Below are 18,344 nucleotides of genomic sequence, written 5' to 3'. Positions count from 1 at the left end.
AAAATTCATGCGCACATATCAACAAGATGAATTTTCGGAGAACCAAGGTTTTGCATACGCTCAACATACTAAAGGTGTGTTAACGCTTTGAATTCTAGAAGCGCTCTACATATTTTAGTCTATGCCTCTTTATTATTTTAGCACGATTTTTCGCTTATGTAAATTTTACTACTACCCCTTTCTCATGCCTTGGCATAGTGTGTAAAGTTAAATTCCTCTCTCAATAACAGTTACTGCACTGATTGATCCAATAAAACAAGGATCAAGATATGGAACACGTTTGGAAAGAAATTAATTAGGTGTGGGGGATCAAATAGCACCCCAGACAATGAATATTTGGCGGGGATGAGCTACGGATATCGAGAAGAGGGAGTATTGGGAAGAACAAAGGATGAAGTGAACGCTTTGGAAAAGGCACTTCCCTTTCCTGCCGGCGAAATAATCCAAGGGTGTGACCTCCACGGCAGCTAAATCTTCCCGTGGATGAGGAGCTAGTTCAGGATGTTTTATGACTCTGCTATGGGGGAAGTGTGACGTACGTGCAACTCAAACAATGATATTGCTGTTGGTTCGCAGGTTTCCGCGGCAATGAGTAGGTGATTTCCACATCTTTTCGGGCTGCGTCCGCGTATGTCGTTTAAATGCAAAACAGTTTCGCCAGCTATCCTGCTGGCGTCCTCAGGTCAAGGATGAAAAGAAGCTTGTTGCCCCGTCTTATATAGGGAAAATCCGGCGCCAATACCGGGAAATTTCTGGGCCAATCAGGGAACGTCCTCATATTTGCGCGGAATAATTCTTTTCCACGCACTGTGGAGTGGATATCCATCCTCTCTGTTAAAATTTTCTGGCCTTTTAACGATTTCAATGGCCTCTCTGATTATCCTGGGGTAGTATTTTTCTTATTTCTTCTTTTTTTCCGGGTTTTGTTGTTCTTATTGTCAGGGTTTTCTTCTTTTTCTTTTAATGATATTGCTACCTTCGATTACGGAGAGATTTTATTTTGAAGCTGAGTTGCATTTATTTGTTTTTTTCAAGTGATCTAGGGTTATACGGCACAATCATCTTCACGCAATAAAATCTTTTACAAGATAAAGGTATCCACGCCCGGCATGGAAATCAAGCCTCCTCCCATCTCGTTACTCAACGAATCAATTGCATTGTCTATTATGACTCCCGAAGGTGAACATGAACGAAAGAATATTTAAAAATATCCATTTTTCCTGCAGTCCGCAGCGTTTAGTAAGAACCCTATGCAAAATATAGCAGAAAGGGAAGTTAATATTTCAAAACATACATGTACTCGCCAAGGGAATGAGAAGACACAGCATAAATATTTGAAGATGCTTATTATTAAGGTACATAAGTTCATTATGCAGTGACAAAACAGATTCGCCTCTAAAATACCTTCAATTTGGTTGTAAAATCGGATCTAAACTATTTATTACTGCCACTTTGAAAATAAAAATGATCTCTAAGGTGGGAAAAATGTCGACAAGCAAATGGCAGAAGGCTAAAATACTCATGCGCTCATGCGCCCATAAGATATCAAATACGGTTTTCATTCGGTCATTATCCCATGAAATGAGGTCTTATATCGGTGGGCACCGTACCTATAATAATACAGTACTAATTAATATTCACTGAATAGAAACGAGTTAATATATAAACTAAAATTCTCCGATCTTGTATCTATTGAGATAGAAGAGATGGTTCGTTGTGGTTCTACGTCTGGGAACATACTTACAACGGTGATTACGTAACACTGCCAGGAAGAATACTTACGTCCATCATCAGTTTTGACGGCCAAAACCATCCAATCATTCAGTTATTATTATTCATCACAGAATATACTTTCCCCATGGCAATTTTCAAACCTTCAAAACATATATACCAACTGACACTTAAAAAAGCGCAAATACCATTTGATGCTTTCTTCAAGTACAAGGATTTCTTCACTATCGTGATTTTTTTAAATATACAAAGACGGTTCATAGAGTTCTCTCATATTTATTTCGCCCATGCTGATACGTTTTAAACTGATGAGACTGACAAAACTATAGGCAAAAAGGAGTCTTACGCATTCATACTCCAGGGCCGTTGGACCACGGCCCTCAGCAACTAGAACCGATTATCTAGCGGGCGAATCGCTCCATGACAAACGAGCCGCACAACCCGGAGGTTAGAACGCACAAAAAAAGGAATGAAGAACGAGATCCTCCACGAGATTAAGACGCGAGAGAGGGAGCACGGCGAGAAGGGCTAAGACAGCGGGTTTTGAAGGGGGCGGAGCCGAAGGGAGGGTGGAGAACGGGCAAAGAAACATCGTCCCTCTCTTTGCCACCACCGAACCACCCCCCCCTCCCTCAACCCCAACAGCCTCTCACTTCACTCCGTCGCGTAATGCGGGAGAAAAGGGGGAGGGAGGGAGACGCCGGGGAGGAATAAAAAAATGGGAGGGGAGGGGGGAGGGGTTGAGGAAAAAAACATCCCTCTCGCGGAGAGAGTGGCAAGGAAGGCGGGCACCGAGTGTCTTGATTAGGCGAGGGATGTAATTATGGCAGGCCGTCTTGAGGAAACATGGTACACGGCTAAGGGAGAGAGAGAGGGGGGATGCGGCGGCGGCGGGGAGGGGGGGCTGCGTAGAGGAGGATGCGGGTAGGCGGGAAGAACAGAAGCGGTGGATATGGAGGAAAAAAACGAGCAGGCTGAAGAAGGGGGAGTGAACATTTTTTTCCGCTAGAAACTAATGGCGGCACAGTCCCGAGAAACGAGAATCGCCAAAAAGAAATAATAAAGGAAATGGAGAACTAAAATTCAGCACGGAAAAGAGTTGAGAACGAGGAAAGATTTCCAGATTGGATGACTGATGAGAGAGCCGCGGAAGAAAGAGGAGTACCCCTCTGGGGCAACTGCCTCACAAGGCCGCGTAGACTTGAGAGAGAACTGATGCGAGGAGGAGGATGAAAGAAAAAGGAATGAATGAGCAACGGGAGGAGAGTGGTGGGTGGAGAGACGCGGAAGGGAGGCGGGGCGGGAGGGGAGAGCGAGAATGAACGTGGGGTGAGGAATGGAGAGGAGGAAAAATGGAGAGGCAAGCTCGAGATAGGAATTATGGGCGGCCATCGTGGTGGCTTGGCCAATGTGCATTTTCTTTTCAATGGAGAAAGAGAGAGAAAAGGGGAGGGATAGAGAGAAGATGAAAGAGTGAAAAGACTAGAGATAGAGAGAAAGGGAAAGAGAGAAGGGAAGAGAAGGAAGGGGACGTAGAATATCTCGATTTATTCCGGGTGGAGAAAAGTCGCAGGATACAGAAAAGTGCGGGGAGGAGGGGGGAATATGGCGCGGAAGAGGGGATGAGGAGGGAAAGAGAATCCGACAGGCTACGGAATCGAATTATGGAAGAGCCTAGGGGGCGGCGGGAAGCGAAGAGCCATTAGTCATGCTTGCTTCTGCCAATTACGTAATTATTTCCTTGATTACGGCACGTTGAATAAAAAAACTTTTTCATAAGGCATTCTTTAGTTTGAAGAAAATGTTTTCAGGGTCAGGCAAAAAATAAATCCACAACGAATTGAATTAAATCAACGTTAAATGGAATTCAGGGAAATTCCAAGTAAAATTATACGCTCATCTTCTCGCTCAAGTACACAGTCACGATGATGAAATGTAATCTATATTAATGGTAGTCACTAATGAGTAACTACACGGAAGTTAGAAAACTAAAGGCTGATCTGAATGCTGAAGCACCCCAATCCCTAATCTTCATCAATTAAATTATATCTTCAAGTACTTGGATCTCCGGGCTACGGCCAAATAAACAAAAAACTCGTGCTACAACACACCCATCTTTCGCAAAAAACGGAATGCCAATATTACTCCGCAAACGAATAGATTTTTTTACTCTTCTTTTCTCTTGTACGTTTCGACTATTTTAAATGGCTCCTCGCCTACCAGTTTTTAGAACTTCGAACTTCTCTAATTGATGTATTCACTTAAAATACTGTCATTTTCCCAATCAAACGAAATTTTTAAAGAGTCAACTAACAAGAGGAGCGCCAAATACCCGTGCCTGAGACCACCAGCTGAAAAACGCTTAATATAGGCTAGAAATTAGTTGAATTCTAAACCCAAATGGCATTAGGCAATAATCCAACAATTTAGTTTATCAACTGCTGAATAATACATACGACTCCATTCCATGAGGAAAAAATTCCAGGTAAGGTAAATCACGCCCGATGATTTTTATTTAATTTTTAAGGCTGATTGAAGGAACTTCCGGGACGGACATGACCTTGAAAAGAATGGAATATGATACACTCGCGAGATGGAACACAACAGACAGGTCCAAAGCGGAAAGCAGAGGTCGCAAAACCAAAAGTGATATCCCTCACAAACAATGCCGCGAGTGACGCAAGCGGCTTTATGAACAAAAGAGCACGGTAGCGAGTCTCCACTCTTGGGGGGAGTGGGTGGGGTCGGGGCGGGGGAATACGGCCATGTGGAGGGGAGCCACGGGGGCAGGAGGAGGCGTCAAAGCGGAAAGGGAGGTCGGAATCACGGCGACGGCAGCGGCGTTAATAAGCATTTTCCACCAGGCGCAAGGCTGCCGACCAACTCCATACTCATGCTGCGTTGCACGAATATTAGATTCGTGACCATCCCCTCTCTCCACTCCGCACCCTGCCCCCCACCCCACACACACACCCCCCGCCTCGAGGGGTTGACTCCAACTCCTCACACTCGGGGAGGGGGGGATGGTGCGGGAGGAGAGTCGGAAAAGCTTGCGGGGGAAGGGAAAGGGGCGGTACGTCACCGCACGTGGAGGTCGAGGAGGTCCGTCCGCCCCCCCACTCTCCCGCCGAGTCACCCCCGATGTAGGGTGCGGAGAGGGAGTCGGGGGGGAGGGGCAGAAGAAAGGGTTGGGCGGCACGGGGGTAGGGCGGGGCAGGTGGAGGAGGAAACTGCGGAGGTAGTGTCGGTGGGGGAGATCGCGTGTCTTACGCTGAAAAGACATTGAGAGAGGGGTGGGAGTTGAGGTAAGGAGACGAAGAAGGGGGGAGGGGGAGAGCGGGAAAGGGAGAGGGAGATGCTCCGTCGGCAGACACAGCTTTTGAAGTTTTAACGGCACAATTAAATCTCAAAAGTAGCAACTTCCCCGAGGGGGGTGAGAGGGGATGGGGTATAGTAGGGTGAGCGGGTGGATAACAGGAGAAGGGGGAGGTGAGGTAGGAGGAATGCGGAGGAGACAGGGGAGGGAGGGAAGGGGCTGCTGGCCCAACTTTTGAAGCCCCTTTGGAGTTCCGGTGTATAAGGCGTAGCATATTATTATATTAGGGAAGTGTGCTGGGAACGCCGGCGTTTTGAAGGATGCAGTGGCGAGAGGGGAAAGAAGGGGAGGCGTTGTTGAAGGGGATTTAGTCGAATGGGGAGAAGGAAGTCGAGGAGGGAGGAGATGGCGCTGCAGGAGGAAGGAGAAGGCGGACGGAGAAAGGGAGAAAACAGAGGTGGCAGAGAGGAGGGGGGAGGAAGAAAAGTGAGGAGTTAAAATGCAAGGAGGCTGGCGGGTGAGAGAGACAGTTGGCCCGAAAATAAGTTACGCAGAGGGTGGAGGGGGATGTGGGTGGGTGGGAGACCGTGAGGGAATGAGAGCTCCCAAACAGGAGACTCGTTGAATACGTGATGCAATAAAAACGTCTTAACGGCATGCGGAACGAGAGCGAGAGAGAGAGAGAGAGAGAGAGCTATACGTACAAAGACGGAGAATATAAACCGAAGAGAGAGAGAGGGAGGTATGGATGCATAATTGGTGCGAGGAGCCGGTGAGGGAGGGACGGGAGGAAAAACAGCATTTTTCCAGGGTTCTCCGCAACGGGAATGAGGAAAAGAGAGAGAAATATGAAAATGCCGCGTCGGGTGTCGCGAAGACAGGAACAAATATGCAAAGAAAAACGAGACCCGAGACGAGGGGTGCCAATCTGAGAGCGCCGAGGTACAAATCCACCGCGATGCACCTACAGGGCAAGACTGCAACTTTTGCACCGGGAGGCGTGGCGTCCTTCCACGCATACTGCTCCCTACGGAGGGAAAATTACTTTTGGAATATTTAAGCAACCCCGCCGCAACCCCGAGCAAGGGTCTTCAATTCCGCTTTCGTAGCCTCGGAGAGGCACTAGGTTCTCCCAACGCACTGTCGGTCGACAAACGTAAAAGATTAATCACCCCGACTATTAAAATACGACGCCGGCAAGAATGGCCTAGAAACGAATTAATTTCATACGTAGGCAGTTTGTTCGTGCCTATACTCATCCTGGTCTACCCACTTCGTAAGAGTCAACAAGCTTTCACCCGCTTGGGATCCCGGACAACTTGGGATTTAATCTTCATGTGCACCCGAAAGTTTACTTAAAGATAAAATAGCGTTTGGAGCGGTTTGCCCTTATCATGTCCTCATAAATTGTTGAGATATAGAAAGCTTTGCGAGACAGTGAAAATGTAAAGTAGCCAACGAGTCTAAAATTTTGCTGATAGAGAATGCATGCAAGTGGGATAATCAACAGATGCAAATATGTTCATGCAAAAATTTCATAGCTCCTCTTCACTTCAAAAGGAATCACTTTTACTTCCTTTCTCCCAACTAAATTAGGATTATGCTCTAGCTCGTACAGGATAGCTCATGACCGACAACATACGAGAGCTCAAAAATTTTGGCAAAGACACAACAAATCTCATAGATTGAACTAAAAAGAAAGTTGATTCAATCGAACCGAGGTACACTCGTATCCACCATGGGAAAAAAATATTTTTCACGATAAAAAGATATTTCTTTTTGTTGTCGTACACCAAAAATTCACCTTTAAATTAGACAGAGATTTAAATTAAATCAACACGGTGAAACTGGAGAAAATAACCAGAAGTAAGATTAAAATTAACCGAGCACCGAAACAGTGTTTTTTTGGGACAATTTACTTAATTTCCTACAAAAAATCTAGCATGAATGAATCAATAGAATTTCACTAACGTAAATATTTCTTTACTTACGCTATTCATAGGGAGTGTTTCAAGCGGACTTAATTTTCAACAAGAAAATCTCAACTTCACTTATGTGAGTTTTCAATTCGGCTGAAGGTCCATCGACGATACATACCACTGTAATTACATTAATCATTAGAATAAAATGGCCCAGAGGTAATGATTCTCTCAAAAAACTTTACGCCGAAGTGTGGCGTGACTGTATTCCCACTTTAAAGAGAACATTCCTCATTGCAAAAATCGCCCAGCGGAATGTTAAATATGAGCAGCACTCCATTCAGTACGCCTCGGTATTAACTGATAGTATTGATATCCGCATACGGAGGCGGTATCACGTATACAATTACTCACATCCACCATTTTGTTAGTCAACGCACATTGTTTTTATTCTTAATGCATGGCTTCGATCCTTATCACAAAAATGAAACTGGTTTCTCCCAGTGGCCCAGCGTTAGTGCGGATATTCCTAACGCTTGCCGTCAATTCCGACTCGTTCAGTCAGTCCAATTTCACCGGCCCCAATAAGGGACACCCACAAGAGCAGAATGCGTAAATAAACCGGCTGAGAGGAATGAAGATAAACTCCAAACATCTTACACGACGAAAACATATTAAACGTTCCTCTTTGCTGCCATAACAGGGGCCCTCTAATGCGTCTTAGAAGTGAATGAATATGTGATGATATGAATTTTGTCCTTCACTTCTCCTCAGGTGGAATACTGCTAACTTCCAGTTACCGACAAGTAACGAGCCCACATGGGATTTAAGCGACATCTTAGACTCATACAAATACTAAAGCATTCCGTTACGCCATGCGACGAGATTAATTAAAGTTACTATAGAGAAGAGGAGCATGCGGTAGACTCACCATATTACGTCTTGGATGCGCTGTTCCTGGACGGCGCCGCCCGCTGACAGCCCATCGCCGCCCTTGCCGTCTCTGTTGTGGATGGACAGCGTCTCGGAGGAGGCGAAAGACGAAAGTACCAGGGAGAGTAACCTCATGAGGGCGCCTAGAGGGTGAGGCGGGGAAGAAATAAAGGAGAGAGCATTCATGAGCGAAAGCTGAGCAAATAAGGAGCCAGCTGAATGAACCCCATCAAGCACAAACCACACGTGAAATAAAATGCATTTCTTTGGATCGATGACGAAACGGTGAAACAATGAGCGTTCCACAATTAAATTTTAAAAAGGAATTGCATCATTAACATTAGCATATGGTCTCTTCTTGCAGATAAGATATCATTACGTAAGGCAAAGTTAATGGCGCAAAGGGCTTGAAAGATAAGCGACAGATATTCCATTTGATGTTTGACTACTAAAGAGTGACTCCGTTCTCTTTCCCCTAAACCCCCATCACGGGTTAACCAACTCGCAAAAATCAAAGTTTTTTTTGCATACACAGGCTTTTGAATAGTAGAGATAGGATTTAAAGGGAAAATTCTATTTATTCTAATAAGTAAAACCATTGATATTCAACTTTGAAATCAGTCACGATAACCTAACAATTAAAAAAACACTGAATCGCCAATTTATAGGAATTTTTTGGGAGTGATAACATTTTTGTTAAATTTTCCTGGACTAGGAATGACAAATTGTTAGCAGAAATGACTCTAGGTATAATGGAAAATTTATTTATGCTATCTAATGAATCGGTGGCATAAAAGAAATAATTGAAAGATTTAGGAAAAAACTTGCATAACTTATCAAAACTGATAATAATATCATGATGTGGAATACAAAATTTAACATATTCAATACATTACATAATTTAGAAAGAGAAAAAACTGATGCATTATTTTTCCTTGATATATAGGAGACAATTTTAATGCCCATAAGTTAAACTACTTCTCCCAACAAACAGCAGTTATTAAATGCATGCCCACGTTATAGCACTTAAAACTGCGTAATAACTTTTTACGAAGAATAAGAGAGGTTGATGAAAATTATTAGGAAAAAAACCTAGTGTGCGGATGAGAGGCATATGTAGTGCAACGAGGAGAGAAACTACAAATCGGAAATCTTCCATCTAATTACCGCGGAAACAGAGAGAAATGGGATGCAATAAGCCCGACGGACACCAAGCACGGAATAGCTTAAGCTAAGATGTCTTTCACCTCGAAGAGGTAAGTAATATGCCCAAGGAAGATACCGTCAATAATATAAGGATGTAGTACATAAAAACATTCGTGTGGAGAGCGGCAGGGTCGGATACGTGAACAATTGGAGAAGCAGGCTGGAGGAGAAGAGTCGTACGTCTCCGAGATCTGATGCTGGAGAGCGACGCATATGGAAGAAATGATCAAATGAAGTCGGAAACGAGAAAGAATACGAAAGTGTATGGAAGAAGAGAAAAAGGAAGATGCGGGGCATTATATCTACAAGGGGATCCAGATAGACCGCGGAACACCTTGTGATAAAATTGCATTTTTTCTAGGAGCACGACAGAGGAGAAAATGGTAAGGTCGCACGAGGGATGTAAGGTGAAAGAGATATTGCAAGAGAGATATGTCGCAGAGGAGAGGAAACTGCAGTCGCTCAATATTTGGATAGAAATGACAAAAGTAAAAACAGAGTGATACGCATACTTACTTTTCATTTATTCGAAAACGAAAATCCGTTTCGACGAAACATTTAAAAACCGCCGGAAGGACGATATTGGACCTGTGAGTATTCCCAACGGCGGATTCTAATCCTGAGAGAGTGAGTATACCCTTGAGTCATTCCACTTAGTGACCATTGGAATGAGGAATTTTCTATAACCTGTCCTCCTATCATAATATTTGCGAAATACTAGCAAATGAACGCCAAAAGCACAAGGGGAACGAGAAAAAAAAATAAAGCAGAGGAAGGAAGCAGTTGAACATTCAAGGAACACCTTAACTCTCATTTTTTTCTATATTCCATTCACGACACCAAGTCACTCATTTGCTTTTGTTCTCCATGTTCCGAAGTCGACACGACCGGTCTGGGACGCGGACAACAAAAGACGCTCGAAAAATAACATCGCCTACCGGTTGCCAGGCAAAACCGGGCGAAAAGGAACGCTTGCAATTAAAAAAAAGCAACGCGCGCACGAAAAAACGAGCAAGGCACGAACCAACTTCCTCTGTTCTTGCGGAGGAGGGGATGGGGCAAGGGAGGATTGTCCCAAGTCCACTCATTCACTTACAGCTCCCATCCTTACGGCCCCCATTCTTCGCGCATCACTTTAATTTTTTCCCTCTTCACGTGGCCCCCCTAAAGTTCCAACACTAGCCCAACTCCCCATATACACACACACATAGAGAGGTTCGCGCATGTTTTCACGACAACTGTGCTGCGAAGAGAAGGTGGTTTAAGGAGAAATTAAAAAAAAACGGATGGACGACACGAGCGGAAAAGGCAATGCTCAACAAAAGGAGAGCGAGGGAAATGGCCTCGGAGTAGTCCCGCCTGAGGAAGGGGCAGGACAGGGGGAACAATATGCATCATTCTTTATCTATGTACGTGGGTATGCAAGTATACATAAATAGATATTTTTTCTGTTCCCTTATTTCATACCTCATCATGCAAACGTAAAATGTCGCTTCGCGAGCTTCTCTATGCACAAACCACATGGTGTGGGTGTGTATATACACATGTATATATATATATATATATATATATATATATATATATATATATATATATATAACACTTTTTGAAAGACTCACGGACGTGAATAATAATGTATAACACTTAGCACTAGTGGACACAGACAAAAACACAAAATCAAGGGCTGTGCCATGGGTAGCAGGTTCAGCCCTTCCTATGCAAACCTCTTTCTTGGTCTCGCAGAGAAGAAATTCCTGTCAAAACAACCACTGAAACCTCTATTGTGGCTCAGGTACATCGATGATATCTTCCTCCTCTGGCAATATGGTACCGATTCCCTGAAAGCTTTCATTTCCGACCTCAATGCTTCGTCCTCTATTTCCTTCAGTTCTACAGTATCCTCCTCCCAAATCACCTTCCTAGATGTAAATGTTACATTAAGAAACCAAACATTTCACACCTCTGTACATATTAAACCCACAAACAAACAGCAATACTTACACTACAATAGTTGCCACCCATATCACACAAAACGCTCCATTCCTTACTCCCTATCCACAAGGGGACACAGAATTTGTAGTGACCCTGATTCCCTTGATTATTTCCTTTCAAGTCTACACTGTTCCCTCCTAAAAAGAGGTTATCCCGAATCCCTCCTGAACAAAAGAATCCGAAAACATGCGTACACTCCCAAACCTTCCTCCACCGCAGAACCCCACCCTCTCTCAATTTGCACTACATACTTCCCGGGCTTAGAATCTATACGATCAATCCTGAAAGACCTCTACCCTATCCTAAAAAATCATAATGCCACCGCCAACCTTTTTCCCAAATGCCCCTCAGTTACTTTCAAACGCCCCGCCAACCTATCCGATCTCCTCAAATCAACAAATCCACTCCTTAAATCCCCAACCCGTCCTAAAACCACTCCAACGCCTTGCAATAAACCCAGATGTAAAACATGCCCTATTTTCAAAACCAAAATCCCATCCCTCTCCCACCCGCTTTTTAACTCTCTCCCACCAATTCCCTCCTCTACTTGCACTTCTAGCAATGTAGTGTACCTTCTGAAGTGCCAACTGTGCCCTGCCTATTATATTGGGCAAACCACCACACCCCTCAATATCAGAATCAACAACCACCGAGCCTCATGCAAAAACTCTTCCTTCATTGACATGCTCCCTATCCCCAAACACGCCTCCGAACACAACACTCCCTTTGATAAATGCTATAGTGTATCAATCATAGCATCCCTCCCACCCTCTGATCCTCCTCTGAAACTGAAAACACTAGAGCAATCCTTCATCTGGCTTTTGGAGTCCTGGAACTGGCCAGGAATCAATATTAGGCACTAATTACCCTGTTCTAATTATATTTTCATCCCCCTTCCACCCCCATCACCTTCTACATTTTCCCCACCCTTCTAACGCTGCCCCTCCAAACCCGTCCCTTCGGAATTCCCTCCCCACCTTCCCCTTCCATCCATCGCTCCAGCCCTCGTATTCCCTTCAGTTCTGTCCCTCTCCTCCTTGATAAAGGTGGCAACGACCACCGAAAATTCGAAAAATAGTGAGTCTCTTTTTTTGTGTGTTTCTGTGTTTTTGTCTGTGTCCACTAGTGCTAAGTGTTATACATTATATATATATATATATATATATATATATATATATATATATATATATATATTGATTTTTGATGCACTGATATTGATTTTTAAAACAAAGAAAGGACACTCACAAATGTACATAGTTTTGACGTTTCGACGGCACGGCCGTCACCATCATCTGATGTGTGTCAAAACTACATTTGTGAGTGTCCTTTCTTTGTGCTTCCATGTGTTACAAATCAATTACATATATAATTCAAATGAATGATATATAGATATATATATATACATGTAATGTATATATATATATACATGTATATATACATATATGTGTGTATATATATATGTGTGCGTGTGTATGTGTATATACAGGGTTCGTCCGGAAAATAAGTGTACTGAGCTCAGGAAAAAAAATTTATTACACTTTTACCTATATATATATATATATATATATATATATATATATATATATATATATATATACTACCTTGATCAAAAAGTTCCCGGAATAACCACCGTGTGGCGCTCCCATCGTTCCGATTTGAGTTCTGTTTTTTTTGTTAAATTGGTACATCTATTGTTGATATTCCCTTTAAATCTTAGTGTCATAACTTGACATTTGCAAAAGTTACGGTCGGTTTTCGGTATGTCCATCAGTGCTTCCTGCGATTTTTCCATTACTTCCTCTCGGCTGCTAAAACGCGTTCCCCGTAATGGTTTTTTAACTCGATTGAACAGAAAGAAGTCACAGGGAGCCAAATCAGGTGAATTCGGTGGCTGTTGGATGGTATTTGTTCCATTTTTCGTCAAAAAATTACGAATAATGATAGCACTGTGCGACGGTGCGTTATCATGGTGCAAAATCCACGAGTTTTCTGCCCACATTTCTGGTCTCTTTCGGCGAATTGCTTCACGCAAACGTCTCATAACGCCCAAATAATACCCTTTGTTTACTGTCTGGCCTCCTGGCAAAAATTCATGATGCACTACACCGTTGTAATCCATGAAAACCGTCAGCATTGCCTTCTTTTTTGACTGAAAACGACGTGGTTTTTTTGGTCTCGGCTCATTTGGTGAACGCCATTCACTTGCCTGATGTCTGGATTGCGTGTCGTACTCATAAACCCACGTCTCGTCTCCAGTAATGATCCTTTTGATGAATGTGGGATCGGATTCAGCCTCGCAAATCATGTCTTTTGCGACGTCAACACGGTCTCTTTTTTGCATGAAATTGAGGTCTTTTGGCACCAACTTTGCTGCTACACGACGGAAACCCAAATCATTAACCACAATGTCTTGGGCGGATCCATAGGCAATGTTCAAGTCCTCCGCTATTTCTCTGATGGTTAATTTGCGGTTATTGACCAACATTTCTTTTACTTTATCAATTTTTTCACCGACTTTCGATGTCGATGGTCTGCCACTGCGTTCATCATCTTCGATTGACTCACGACCACTTCTGAACCGCTCGTGCCACTGGTAAACGACCGTTTTTTTTAGAGAATCGTTGCCGAAACACTTTTCCAACATTTCCAACGTCCGTGCGCCACTAAATCCGTTTTTTACGCAAAATTTAATACAAGTTCGTTGTTGCAAATTTAAATCCATTTCTGAAATTGTAAAAAATCGCCAACACACACAGAGATAGATGTACTCTTGGCTACGTAACTTTTGCAAATGTCAAGTTATGACACTAAGATTTAAAGGGAATATCAACAACAGATGTACCAATTTAACAAAAAAAACAGAACTCAAATCGGAACGATGGGAGCGCCACACGGTGGTTATTCCGGGAACTTTTTGATCAAGGTAGTATATATATATATATAAAATGTATAACACTTAGCACTAGTGGACACAGACAAAAACACAGAAGCACACAAAAAAGAGACTCACTATTTTTTGTGTGTTTCTGTGTTTTTGTCTGTGTCCACTAGTGCTAAGTGTTATACATTATTACTCACGTCCGTGAGACTTTCAAAAAGTGTTATATATATATATATATATATATATATATATATATATATATATATATATATATGTATATATGTTATATATATATATATATATAACACATATGTAGATTTTTAAACCATAGAGACACAAAGAAAGGACACTCACAATATGTTGTTTTGACGTTTCGACGGCCGAGTCGTATGTGTGTGTGTGTGTGTATATATATATATATATATATATATATATATATATATATATATATATATATATATATATATATATATATATATATAGTCCTTTCTTTGTGTCTCTATGGTTTAAAAATCTACATATGTGTTATATATATATATATATATATATATGAACCGACGAACTTAGTTATTATCCAGGTATACATGCCACCGAGCAACCATAAGGAAGAAGAGGTCGATAGGATATACGATCAGTTAGAGGACATGATTGCATGTGTTCCTGCAGGGAAACATTTGATAGTGATGGGGGATTGGAATGCGACAGTAGGCGAAGGAAGAGATGGTGATGAGGTGGGGGACTACGGTTTAGGCACGAGGAATGACCGCGGGGAGAAAGCAGTTGAGTTCTGCAGGAGACAGGGGTTAGTTATCACCAACACTTGGTTCAGACACCACAAAAGACGCAGGTATACATGGAAAATGCCAGGTGACTCGGGAAGATATCAGCTAGATTATATCCTGGTTAGACACAGGTTTAGGAACAGTGTGATAAATTCCCACAGCTTCCCGGGAGCGGATGCGGACTCAGACCACAATTTAGTTGTTATGAAATGTAGCGTACGTTTTAAAAAGATAAGGCAGGGGCGGCGAGTTAGAAAATGGAATGTAGAAGCATTAAATGGGTTGAAAAGAAAGGAATACAAACAGGCGATAGAGAAAATCATGGAGGACGGTAAAGAGCTAAGTACTATTGAAGAAAAATGGGAATGTATCAAAAAAGGGTTGTCTAAAGCGGCAAAAGACACTATTGGAACCGTTAACGCTAAAAGGACTCGTAAACCATGGATCACGGATGAGATGATTACAAAAATGGATGAGCGGCGAAAATGGAAGAATATAAATACAGAATTAGGCAAAATGAAGTACAAAGAATTGAACAAAAAATTGAGGCGGGCAACAAATAAAGCAAAGGAAGCATGGTGGAAGACGCAGTGCGAGAATATGGAAAGTCTGCAGAGGAAGGGGGAAATCGGTGCGCTTTACAGCATAGTTAAATCTTTATCGGGAAGTAAGAAAGGGAGATCAACGATAGCAGTTAGAGATAAGGCCGGTAAGGTAATAGTTGACGCAGGAAAGATCCAAGAGAGATGGAAGGAATATGTAGAAGACCTGTATAGTAAAGAGCTTAGACCAACAAAGTTAGACATTGAAAAGGAACATGACGTAGAGGAAGATAGCTTAGGTCCAGGCATACTAGACAATGAGATAGAAAGGGCATTAAGGGAGATGAAACTAAATAAGGCCGTGGGGGTAGATAACATTCCCGTGGAACTTTTGAAATGCTTGGGAAAATGTGGGAGGAAGAGGCTATATGGGCTGATCCGTAGTATTTATGAGGAGGGAATCTGGCCGGAAGACTTTGTGAGATCAGTTTTAGTTCCTATTCCGAAAAAGGTAAAGGCCACGTCATGTGAGGACTATAGGACAATTAGTTTGATATCCCACGCAGCTAAGGTTGTTCTCAGGATCATAAACAAAAGGATAGAGAGTAGGGCAAATGATTACTTAGGGGATGATCAGTTTGGGTTTAGGAAGGGGAGAGGTACGCGTGATGCCATTGCAGTAATGAGATTATTAATCGAGAGGAATATAGAACACAACCAGGAGGTATTTGCCTGTTTCGTAGATTTCGAAAAAGCGTTTGATAGAGTAAATTGGGAAAAACTAATGAGTATATTGCAGAAAATAGGAATAGATTGGAGGGAAAGGAGGCTAATCCGCAATCTGTACATGTCTCAGACTGCCCAGGTGAGGGTGGGAAACGGGGAGTCAGGATGGGCAGTGTTAGGAAGGGGTGTAAGGCAGGGTTGCCCATTATCACCGTTGCTGTTCAACCTGTACGCAGAAGAAATGATCAAAGAGGCATGGGAAGAACTCGAGGTAGGAATGAAAGTGGGCGGGGAATTCGTAAAATCAGTTAGGTTTGCTGATGACCAAGCTTTAGTTTGTCAGTCAGCCAAGGGGCTGCAAGCATTGCTTAGTGAATTGGAAATTCAGTGCGACAGGTATGGGATGAGAATCAATATTAAGAAAACAAAGGTTATGCGATTTTCTAGAAAGAAAAAGGCCAAGCTTAACATTAAAATAGGAGGGCAAAAGCTAGAGCAGGTAGAACAGTTTACGTATCTCGGTAGTGTTTTGGACCAACACGGTCAAAGTAGTAGGGACGTAAGGAGAAGAATTGCGCTAGGCAAAGAGGCTTTCACGAGGAGGAGGGAGTTGATGACGGGGACTTTGAGTAAGGATGTTAAGAAAAGACTCGTAAAAACTTTGATATGGAGCGTAGCTATGTACGGCGCGGAAACGTGGTCATTGAAGCAGGAGGATAGACGTAGACTGGAGGCTTTTGAAATGTGGGTGTGGAGAAGAATGGAGAAGGTGAAATGGACAGAGAAGAAAACAAATGAGGAAGTACTTGGTATGGTGGGCGAAGAGAGGGGTTTGTTGGGAGCAATCCTATGCAGGCAGGAAAAGTGGATGAAGGGGGTGTTGACCGGCAGTGGGATGTTGAAGACTGTGATAGAGGGTAGAATGTTGGGCAAAAGAGGAAAGGGAAGGAACAGGATAGGGTTGTTGGACGGGATGAAGGGAGGAAGGAAGTACTCAGAGATGAAGAGGGACCTGATATAGAGTAGGATGATTGATTTTGTGTTTTGTTGGGAGTGATAAGGTGTTTGTTTGGTAGTTGTGTCAGTCCAAAAACCTACCTTAACCGGTAGATTACTTAAAAAAAAATATATATATATATATATATATATATATATATATATATATACACACACACATTCAAACACGAAACGGCGAGTTTTTCGTGTTTGAATGTGTATTTGGCCAATGTGGCTCATCTCCTTCTTCTGGCTATGCGTGCCACGAAACGCACTGTTCCTTTCCTGTATGATGTTGTATGAATTCTAACCCACTGTCCTTTTCCTCTTGTGTATTGTCTATTTCTCCTTTGGTGGGTGAAACAGTCCCCTGACGCCATCTCTTGGCTAAAGAATCGGGGCGCTTGGCGACATATTAGACCCACGGATCTCAGGGTAAATTACGTTTCCTCGATAGCTCAATTGGTTAAGAGCATCCGCCCGGCAAGTGGAATGATCCGGTGTTCGAATCCCGGTCAATGAAATATTTTTACTCTTGTGATCCGTTCGATTCCGCCTTCCCCACCTTTATTGTGTTCGTCCTTTATATGTGTTCCTATCCCTTTTCCTTATATCTGTTTCTATATGTATGAGTATATATATATATATATATATATATATATATATATATATATATATATATATATGGTGTTACATATATAACACTTAATGGGTTGCGGTATTCCAAGGATAGAGCCAAGGGTAGTAGTGACCGGAGGGTTTTCAATTCCTGGACAAGCCTCTCCGGGCACCCTCAGCTCCACCCAAGCTATATATATATATATATATATATATATATATATATATATATATATATAGTACAATACACAGTAACACACAATATAGAAACACAAAAAAAGAGAAGAACACTCACGCGTTATTTCTTGATATTTCGACCGAAACAATCCGTCTTCCTCTGAAGATCGGTTAAGGTAGGTTTTTCGATGGACACAACTACCAAACAAATATTTTGTGACTACTTACAAAACACAACCCTAAATTCTACTCTACACCAGGTCCCTCTTCATCTCTGAGTACTTTCTTCCGCCCTTCATCCCGTCCAACATCCCTATCCTGTTCCTTCCCTTTCCTCTTTTGCCCAACATTCTACCCTCTATCACAGTCTTCAACATCCCACTGCCGGTCAACACCCCCTTCATCCACTTTTCCTGCCTCCATAGGATTGCTCCCAACAAACCCCTCTCTTCGCCCACCATACCAAGTACTTCCTCATTTGTTTTCTTCTCTGTCCATTTCACCTTCTCCATTCTTCTCCACACC

General features: G+C 42.7%; 1 protein-coding gene across 1 annotated transcript in view; it reads right to left on the bottom strand.

Annotated features, from left to right (window-relative positions):
• Positions 1 to 18,344, bottom strand: part of ssp3 (short spindle 3) — a 188,699-nt gene that overhangs the window by 122,237 nt on the left and 48,118 nt on the right. Inside the window, exon 22 of the mRNA XM_071595700.1 lies at positions 7,898 to 8,042. Within this exon, the coding sequence (XP_071451801.1) occupies positions 7,898 to 8,042 (145 nt within the window). The remainder of the gene's footprint in view (positions 1 to 7,897; positions 8,043 to 18,344) is intronic.

The sequence above is a fragment of the Hetaerina americana genome, unplaced genomic scaffold (genome assembly GCF_022747635.1).
Source record: "Hetaerina americana unplaced genomic scaffold, ioHetAmer1.1.p SCAF_1, whole genome shotgun sequence".
NCBI lineage: Eukaryota > Metazoa > Arthropoda > Insecta > Odonata > Calopterygidae > Hetaerina > Hetaerina americana.
Note: the sequence above shows the minus strand (reverse complement) of the source record. Positions and strands in the feature narration are given on the sequence as shown.